We start from the raw sequence: 10187 nt of genomic DNA on the forward strand, positions 1-10187 counted from the left end.
CGAGAATGCCCTCCCTCAGTAGGAGTTTGTTCAGTCTACAGCATAAAGTTCTATATGGTTGGCGGTACTCTGTGGGGAACAAACGAATTCCTACCCTGGACACAGAAATACAACGTGCATGTGATTGTACAACGTTCCGAGAACGAATAAGCCCCAGTGGTTGTGTTTTATGGTTCAACTTTTGCTCTTGTGTATTTAAAACAAACAAAACCACTCACCTTTTATATGCTGGATGTGGGAAGATGCACCATATAGTGGTAATAGTGTGTACAGGCGGTACACTTTCACCATATACAAAAGCTGTACAATATAGATTACCCAGCTTACAATGAACAGTTCGCTCACATTAGAAGTGTTCATTTTGTAACAAAATTGCTTTAGTGCTTTTACTTAGACGGTTAAATCAAACTAAAACTCATACTGTGCTTAAACTGCCATTATAATTTATATTTTTAGTAATTATGTTAATTTAAATTTTGTACATAGCCTGTCACTTCAGTAGCCTATTACTACCTGTTTGTGTGTTGCTGGCCAACTTGACTGAAATGGTTATTACAAGAACTAGAAATGATAGTATTTCGCTCATGACTTCAGAATTATTTGCATCTAAAAATGTTGACTTTAATGAACCAAAAGAATCCTACATTGGCGGCCTGGACAACCTGTGTCTCTCTGCATGCTCTGCAGCTGGGACTCTGCCAGTAGAGCCACAGGTTACCCAGGCCTGATCTATAGAGAATCTTATGAGTGCAGCTGTGGTGGCTTCAAGGGGAAAATGAAATCTTCCATAGAGGGCAGTAGAATAGTGCTCTCTAGTGGCCACACTTGGGCTCACTATGCTCCATTCATACTTTCACTTCAAAAGTGTCTCTAAGATGCGGAAACTTGTTTCACTGAGCCACTAAGAAAAACAAGCCTGTATAATGTCCTTTATAGAATGAAGGCCATATTCACGCAGTGTGCTCCAAATAATTTGGTCCCAGAGCCTTAAAAAAACTAGCGTTTCCCCCTCTACACGTAGTCAGCGCCCATTTCTGCTATTAATGTATGTCAATGTCTTCTCTATGTCCTGACTTTTATCTTGTATGTTAAACACAAGTCTCCCACAGGGACTGACTGTCAATTTTTGTTTTACAGGTATTCCTCACTTAACAACCTACCCGTTTAATGACCACTCGGAGTTACGACCAGGTTCTCCCTGGGTCCTCATTGTTATAATTGCTGCTGTTTGTAGAGCTTTACTGTACACATGTTTATTTATTGTTATGCAGTGTTATGTAATGTAAAGCAAACTAACAAAATACAGTTTTCTTTAGTCTATTTCTTCATTCAGAATCAATAAAAATGATTACAATACATGTAGGTGCATATAACAGTACTGTACTCACTTAGCGACCAATTCGCTTAACGACCTAGTCGTAGGAACGGAACTTGGTCGTTAAGTGAGGAATACCTGTACTATAAATGTTTTAAATGGAAACGTCCAGTGTTTAGTATATAGACCGTATAGATTAAACCCGTGTCAAGTGTAACTGTGGCAGAAGCCAAATTGTTTTTATTTTGTATTCATAAACCCTGAATAAAGTTAACCTGAGAATGTGACTTATTTATAATCCATTATTGGTCTGGTTCAGTCTTCAGAGAACTAGCTGGAACCCTGGGTGTAGGAAAAGTGTTCATCCAGGACCGTTCCACAGACCAAGTGAGATCTGTCTCCAGCATGGAGAATATAAATGATCGTTGTTGCTTGTGCTCCTCCCACTGCGCCAAACGTCAAATCTCCCTCTTTGATCTTCATTGTAGTTAGAATAAGCGCAGTACAGTATACGGGTTAGCACATGACGTGGACGGTCAGCCCAGACAGTGGCCTGTTGGTTGGTGAGCAAAATGTAACCTTCGTTCACGTCATGCTACTCTGCAAACGTAATTTGTGGCCTCCTCCCCTGGGATAAGACTTCTCCTCTTCTCGGAGCCAGGATCGTTACAGAGGAAGCGTCATCCGGGAGAATGGAGATCATTATTTAGTTTTAGGGAGATTTCCCGTTATATGAGCGATGAAACATCGGAGCAGATGAACCCCCGAGAAATGCAGAGAGCTGGAAGGGGGAGAAAATGTAAGTGAAACTATTATATGAAATATGTGACCTTGCACAACATGAGGTTAGCAAGATTTCATGCGGGTCGGGCAGTTTGGCAGAGGTGTGGACGTACAATCTGAGTGCCACTATTACTGTGCTGGGGAATGGCAGTGTGCACTAGATCTTTAAATGTGCAACCTACGTTTTGTGGACTGTGTAGTCTATAGCTAGAGTTTGGGCAATGGCTGTGTCCATTCAGTCTACGCTGTGGTGTGATTGGAGTACAACAAGGGTTTTGTTTCAAATATTCCCACCCGGTCCCTGCGTTCGGCCAATGATCGTCGCCTCTCGTCCACTCTGATCACCTCATCCCACTCTAGAATTCAAGACTTCTGCCGAGCTGCCCCCCCTCCACTGGAATGACCTCCCACGCTCCATCCGTTTGTCCCCTAACTTGTGCTCCTTCAAACGGGCACTCAAAACCCATCTCTTCCTTAAAGCCTACCAGCCTTCCACCTAACCCTCTCTCCATGCTCGCTCCCATCCCCTTGTTCCTCCTCTGTTGGGGTGCACGCTTGCTCCCCCCTCTGACTTCCTTTGTGCCGGCCGTCTGTTTCCCCTCCCTTTAGGATGTAAGCTCTTATGAGCAGGGCCCTTCTCCCTCCTGTCTCTCTAACTTCTCTTCTGCTCCTACTCCATTACATCTGCTTTGTCTGGAGCCTCTGAAGTTTTGGTATTACTTGTTTATTGTTCTGTACTGTTATTCCCTGTACTGTCCATTGTTTGTACTGTGTTCGGCGCTGCGGAAACCTTGTGGCGCCTTATAAATAAATAAATATTGCCTTATGTTGTCTTGGCAGCTGTCTATCAGGCCTATTTAAGGCTCATTTGGGTGTGGCTCACAAGCCAGCCCTTGTTAGATGCAAGTCCTTATACCTGGGAGGTGAGTGCATCTGATTTTAGCTGCGCTTTAATGGTTTATAAAGCATATAGGTCCGTGTAGGACCTGCATATAATGAGGTGCGCTTGACGTTGGGATGCAGGCGTAAATGTTTTGATAAAAAAAAATATGAACTAATACCTCATGTTTTCATTTTGTTAGATACACACAGATATGCAGTGTTAAAGACCAGTGCTGACAACTGGTTTATTTTTTTTTTGTTTTGCATACACATATGGGCATGTATACTGCCATGCAGCTGGTACCATATACAATATGGGATATACTGAGCACAGGTGTGAAACACTTAGTAGATAACTTTATCATTCTGATACAATAATAATAAAATCGGCAACCATGGCTTAATTAAAATAAAATTAAACCTTGGTATCACTAGCTTTTCACACAGCGGGAAAATCTATTTCAGTAATGCACATTTTATGCAGGGAAAAAATGACACCTGAAAGGTTGTACTCAGTATCAGAAGCAGATTCTCAGCAGTGGGAGGAATAACACCAATGTGAAATGTCCCCGACGGGGGGGAAAAAGCTCTGCAAAAAAACTGCCCATGTGACACCAGCCTTAGTTGTTGTGTTCTAGTTTTTTTTTAATTATTCCTTACTATTTTATTTTGGCACCAAATATGGCTACTGATGATATTCTCTGCGCCTGTTACCTGACTAAGAAGGGCTGGGGGAAGCAGCCTTGTGTTTGAGTCTTTATGAATTCCTCAATTTTCAGATACTGTAGGACCAAGGCTGCAGGTCGGGACCGGTCAATCTTCGTCACCACAAGCTGCAGATAGAGTGCAAGTGTTACAGCCCAAAAGCATAATAGATAACACAGTAATTTCACAACTCCCAAGTCTTCCCAAAAACACTTCTAATGGATAACTATGTACACATTGTATAATGTACAGTAGTGAACTGATATAAAACAGGATCTGGCTTCAGGTAATGGAGGAACATCTAACCCCCTTATTACATTGGGTTTACATGAAATGGTTAATAAGACTAGACAAAAACAAACATTTAAATAATATTGGAGTAACTAAAGGAAAGTCTGTCGGACAAAGTTGTTCAATCTACACTGCAGCAGGGGGGGGGGGGGGGGGAAGTATCCGCCTAATATAACACTGCCCAGGACAAGATCTGAACGGAGGTTGTCACCTACTATCTCATAAGGGGTCACCGGCATCCCAGTCTCCCTTGGGGGATCCATTGCTCAGGAGGTAACTACCCGCTGGAGACAAGGGCACTATTGGTGAGTAAGAGGGACACCTCCAGGCCACATCCTTTTCAATCGCTAACATTTCTTCTCACCTTATAACAATGCTGTCATATGAATTTATTACAGCCTAGCAGCTCACAAAGTGCCTTTTTCTCCCGATCTGTACATCTGGGATTCAATTATAAGCTCTGATTTGTGCTACTAGACACAGATACAACCAGCTATTACAATCTTTCAACAAACGACCCAACTACTTCCTGAACTGATTTCAACACAATTAAGCTCTCAGTAAGGATCTAATTTGATCGCTCCCTTAATCTAAGGAGGGAATATCTACATTTCATTATCTGTCACTGTTTATTGTTCACTATTTATGTATATTTACCATGGCTCATTTCAGCTGTACATCTAATACTATGTGCACTCCTTTGTCCCCCCCCCCCATATGAGTTCTAAGGAGGACATTAGCACCCACTGTATACGGTTATTTCAATCATACTTTGATTGTCACTGTGTTACGTGAGACTGTTTCCTAATACCACAAAAACTTTAAATTTACCCCACCAAAATCTCTGTCTATAAAAACATATTCCCAGTCATCTTAACTACATTTTGCACCCTGAAAACAAACGTTTTCTGACCTATAGAAACACTTAAACCTATTCCCTTATGTGGCAGCAAACCATATAATCTAGGAAGCGCAGATTACCCAAAACTGTTACACATCACATTAAAATAATCTGATCTGAAACAGGATCTGGCTTCAGGTAATGAAGTGAGGAACCCCCACCCCCTCAATACATTGGGTTTACATTAAATGGTTAATAAGAACTAGACAAACCCCCCCCCAAAAAAAACAAAAAAAACAAACACCAAACAAAACTGAGTGTAAAACACCACTGGCAGATATACATCCTCCTTGAGTGTTAGAACGGTGTCCTGATTAGAACGGATGCAGGTCAAAGAGCTGAGACTACCTCCATTTGAGTTGCTGTGACATCACTGGCCCCGCCCCTCTGTATCAATCAACTAATGGAATGTAATGATATCTGCAGATCTAGTCTGTCAGTCAATCAGTGTGCAACAAGCACCTCCCATGAAAACCACTAAAGCATGATGGATATATTTATTTGTGAATAAACCCTTTGGGTAAAGGTTTTAGATCAGAAAAACAAAAGATTTTCATGTCAATTACTGCCTTTCCCAGTATGTTCTTGTTTACTCCCCTTTTATAAACGTCCCCAATAAAATCAACAAACACGTAGATATAAAACTTACAACATAAGGGATTCCAAACTCCTCACACATCTCCACTGCAATTAAATCAGCTTCCTGGATCCCGGCTGAACCATCCACCAGCAGAAAGGTCCTTTTTAAACTGTAAGATGCATAAAACAATATGTGTAAAGTGTGTGTCTCTGTGCAGCGCAAATAGGGAGAAGAGAAGGAGTGTCAGCGAGTGCCCCACACAACGTACTTGCGTCTCTCCTGTATATAACCTTCCACCATTTCTGCAAAGTCTTCAGGGGCTCGGTACCCGTACCCCGGCATGTCCACCAGCGTGAAGGCTTTTCCTACTTTGAAAAAGTTCATCTTCCTTGTGTGTCCCTTAGAGAGAAAAAGGAGTAACATGCTGCTGTAATAGAGGCAAAGAGTACGTAACAATACAACAACACTCAGAGAATGCGGCACAATACAACAACACTCGGAGAATACGGCACAATACCGCAACACTCTGAGTGTTGTTGCATTGTGCCGCATTCTCTGAGTGTTCATCATCATCATCAACATTTATTTATATAGTGCCAGCAAATTCCGTAGCGCTTTACAATTGGGAACAAACATTAATAAGACAATACTGGGTAATACATACATACAGAGAGGTAAGAGAACCCTGCTCGAAAGCTTACAATCTATAGGACAATGGGAGTTAGAAACACAAGGGCATGTGCTACATAATATTGCACAATGGACCAGCCAGACTGCAAAGGTAAAAGTACTGAGTGGGCTGTGTGTGTTGCAGTATTGTGCCGTATTCTCCGAGTGTTGTTGTATTGTGCCGTATTCTCTGAGTGTTGTTGCATTGTGCCGCATTCTCTGAGTGTTGCGGTATTGTGCCGTATTCTCCGAGTGTTGTTGTATTGTGCCGCATTCTCTGAGAATGCGGCACAATACAACAACTTCTGTAGAAAACCCTGCAACACCTCAATACCAACTCCCGTCACCTAATGCAAAATCGGCTGCAGTAATCTGCGGGAACACCCTCTATATCCCTTGGCCATATTTACTGTTGGCGCTGCCGAAACACTGTGTGGTGTGAACGTGCATTAAATTAGTAAATCTGCTACTGCTTCCTCCAAATAGGTGGTTGGTGACATCAAATGGCAAATTTAAGAAAGAAAAAAAAAGTAAGTAGCCTCTATATAAATCTATTTATATGTTGCTGTTAAAGTTCCACCTGGCATCTGTGTTTCTAACGCAAGTGAAAGACGTGTAAATAAAAATGATTGTACCAAAAGAGGCCGCGTTCTTACAACTTGTTATGAGCTTTTTTTATTTTTTGTTGTTGCTTCTTTCATTTCAGCGTGTTTGACGCACACCAAAGAAAAATGTGCACATCTCACCGGTAGTGCATTGTAAATGTACTGATATGCGGGTAACAGGCATTGTAGCTGTGAGTTTGGCTTGAACAAAATAAGAACTAGTTAAAAAGGTGCAAAAAATTCTAATATCTATCCAATTCTCCAAGAGCCAGTGACATCACTGAAGCCCTGCCTGACTAATATTCATGAGGTCCAACTTATATTCATGACCTGCTGCTTCCTAGTGAACTGCGTTCCATAAACAGCTGACTCCTGCGTGCAGGCCGGGTCACACACGGGCCAGACCAAGAGGTATATTTACTAAACTGCGGGTTTGAAAAAGTGAAGATGTTGCCTATAGCAACCAATCAGATTCTAGCTGTCATTTTGTAGAATGCACTAAATAAATGATAGCTAGAATCTGATTGGTTGCTATAGGCAACATCTCCATTTTTCCACACTCGCAGTTTAGTAAGTATAACCCCAAGACATAAGTTAACTCTTACTGCTCGGGGCCCCTATTGCTGGCCAGCAAAGTATCGCTCAGATTCCTTGGCCGTATATTTTGTTTTTAAATAAATTCCCCCAATAAGTAATTTTCCTTTATTGCTGTGTTTAAAATGTAAAAAAAAACAAAATTCTTATTGCCGCAACGGGGCTCCTAATAATAAATAGCCCCTTTGTCCTTCCCCTCTCACAGTGCGTGATGTCACACTGTGCGCATAGATCTCTTACAGCTACACTTTGACAAATCTAATTACACCAGGTGACAATGGCTTAGCAGGTATATAAGGACACATGGTATAGTGATCACAGTTACTGGAGATCACTGTGACTTACTGGAGTTTTGGAGACTCGCACTTCAATTCCAGGGACCAGAGCGAACAAGGACTTTATTAGAGAGGACTTCCCCACATTGCTTCTTCCAATAAAGCAAACCTGTAAAGAAACATGTACACTGACAGTAACATGAAGGCACTGGATTGCGACTGTTATGTGGTGTTCACTAGAGGGCAGCAGGGGGCGCCAACTCTGCTCAGAATAGCAAAACAAACACTAGCGTCAAAGAGTCAATATTTGCAGTGTTGACCCTTCTTATTGAAGACCTCTGCAACTCGCCCTGGCATGCTGTCAATCAACTTCTGGGCCACATACCGACTGATAGCCGGCTATTCTTTCCTAATCGATGTTTGAAGTTTGTCAGAATTTGTGGGTTTTTGTTTGTTCACCTGTCTCTTGAGGATTGACCACAAGTTCTCAATGGGATTAAGTTCTGGGGAGTTTCCTGGCCATGGACCCAAAATTTAGATGTTTTAATCCCCGAGCCATTTAGTTATCACTTTTGCCTTATTGCAAGGTGCTCCATCATGCTGGAAAAGGCATTGTTCTCACCAAACTGTTCTTGGATGGTTGGGAGAAGTTGCTCTTGGAGGATGTTTTGGTACCATTCTTTATTCATTGCTGTGTTCTTAGGCAAAATTGTGTGTGAATGGGCGGCCATCAGTCAGTATGTGGCCCAGAAGTTGATTGACAGCATGCCAGGGCAAATTGCAGAGGTCTTCAATAAGAAGGGTCAACACTGAAAATATTGACTCTTTGCATAAACTTAATGTAATTGTCAGTAAAAGTCTTTGACACATATGAAATGCTTGTAATTTTACTTCAGTATACCACGGCAACATCTGACAAAAAGGTCTAAAAACACTGAAGCAGCAAACTTTGTGAAAACCAATACTTGTGTCATTCTCAAAACTTTTGCCCATGACTGTATGTCCAAGAACAGTTAAATCAGTTGGAAAATAAGTTGGGAAACAGGCAAGAAAAAACTGTAAAATACACTGTTGCTGCCATTTGATAGATTGTGACAAACTTGCCTTATTAGTATCATCTGTAACCATGGCGACAATCTGTGCACTCAAGTTTGTTTTACATTTACAAGTCGCTAGGGAAGGTCAGTTATTCATAACTTATCTCAATATTTCTCTGTTTTCAATTAGTGATTTCAGGCACAAGTCCTATTTTAATCATCAGGATTTATTCTAGTAAGCTGTAATACCCAGAATAATGATTTAAGTAACAATCACCAACCTCAGGCTGCTGCAGGTCAGGCGCATGATCCATTCTGATTGCTGAAGTGATATAATCTATCATGTGTTTTCCAGATGGCCGGAACAAACGCTCAGCCGCTGTAATCTCCTCAATTGTAGGGTCAAAAAGTCTGAAATTGGTCTTATCGATGTCCGGGCTCAGTACCTTCTCCAAGTTCTTCACAGGAAACACTACACTGTCCAACTTCTTCTGAGGCAGCTTGGACACCTCCAACATGGAAGCCAAACTCGCAGCATCTCTGCACGACTTGCATGCAGGAAACTGTCTGCGGAATAACTGGCTAGCACATAATACTCTCCTCATATTTATCCAGCTATATGATTGTACCTGAAAATTAAACAAAGGCAAGTTGGTTACAATGTCACAAAGAATAAATCACATATATTGACAAGCCAGTTATGCTGTTTACAGAAGTAATAAAATAGAGGTGATATTTTTATATATGACTCTGGAATGTAAATCACACCCTTCAATTATATCCTAACGTTCCTCAGTGGTTCTGTTTAAAATTAAAATGCAATAGAGAATTTCTATCCTTTCCTATCCCATCCAGAGCCTGTCACTCAGCATTGTCTCCTGGGTAACCAGAGCCTGTCACTCAGTACTATCTCTAGGGTGACACAATATCACGTGACACAAGTACCCTAGCCAGAGCCTGTCACTCAGCACTGTCTCCAAGGTTACAGTACATCATGTAACACAGTTATCCCATCCAGAGCCTGTCACTCAGCACTGTCTCCAGGGTAACCAGAGCCTGTCACTCAGCACTGTCTCCAGGGTAACAGCACATCATGTGACACAGTTATCCCACCCAGAGCCTGTCACTCAGCACTGTCTCCAGGGTAACAGCACATCATGTGACACAGTTATCCCACCCAGAGTCTGTCACTCAGCATTGTCTCCAGGGTAACAGCACATCATGTGACACAGGTGCCCTATCCAGATATTTATCTTAAATAGAGCCTGTCCCCCTGCAACGTACCCGGGTTCCTGCAGTTACTCCCTTCCTGTCATTCAGCAATCTTCATCAGGGTGACTTCCACTGTTCTCTGCACATGGCTGCGCTCCAAGCCTCGATGTGAATCAGATTCCAAACATTCAGCCAATAGTTCTGCGTCCAGGAGCTGACCTCGTTCTGATTGGCTACTTTTGTCACCAGACCAAAAAAGCCGGTTACGAAGACGTACATCTACAGCGAGCCAATCGCATCGTACAGCGCTTTAAACACTAGAGAGCCAGCTGTGTGTC

At 42.1% G+C, this 10187-nt stretch overlaps 1 protein-coding gene across 3 annotated transcripts; it reads right to left on the reverse strand.

The window, feature by feature from the left end:
* Positions 1–1529: 1529 nt before the first annotated feature.
* GTPBP8 (GTP binding protein 8) lies at positions 1530–10143 on the reverse strand. Of its 3 annotated transcripts, none has more exons than XM_075197311.1 (7): positions 9922–10143; positions 8919–9266; positions 7671–7769; positions 5726–5856; positions 5527–5626; positions 3695–3813; positions 1530–2096 (listed from the first exon to the last, which is right to left on the reverse strand). In XM_075197311.1, exons 2-7 carry the CDS (start codon positions 9240–9242, stop codon positions 2018–2020), a joined length of 852 nt encoding a protein of 283 aa, XP_075053412.1. In that variant the 5' UTR covers positions 9243–9266; positions 9922–10143; the 3' UTR covers positions 1530–2017. The 3 variants fall into 3 exon arrangements, with proteins under 3 accessions (XP_075053412.1, XP_075053413.1, XP_075053414.1); XM_075197312.1 differs by lacking the exon at positions 9922–10143 and adding an exon at positions 9406–9899; XM_075197313.1 differs by lacking the exon at positions 7671–7769.
* Positions 10144–10187: the final 44 nt, after the last annotated feature.

The sequence above is a fragment of the Mixophyes fleayi genome, chromosome 2 (assembly GCF_038048845.1).
Source record: "Mixophyes fleayi isolate aMixFle1 chromosome 2, aMixFle1.hap1, whole genome shotgun sequence".
NCBI classification, from domain to species: Eukaryota; Metazoa; Chordata; class Amphibia; order Anura; family Limnodynastidae; genus Mixophyes; species Mixophyes fleayi.

Excerpts from the sequence above, each read along its gene's own strand:
- GTPBP8 (XM_075197311.1), bottom strand. The coding sequence starts at position 9,242 with ATGAGGAGAGTATTATGTGCTAGCCAGTTATTCCGCAGACAGTTTCCT. Across the intron at positions 5,857-7,670 it reads TGCGAGTCTCCAAAACTCCA|GGACACACAAGGAAGATGAA; the intron begins GTAAGTCACAGT and ends TTTCTCTCTAAG. Across the intron at positions 3,814-5,526 it reads AGTTTGGAATCCCTTATGTT|CTTGTGGTGACGAAGATTGA; the intron begins GTAAGTTTTATA and ends CTCTATCTGCAG.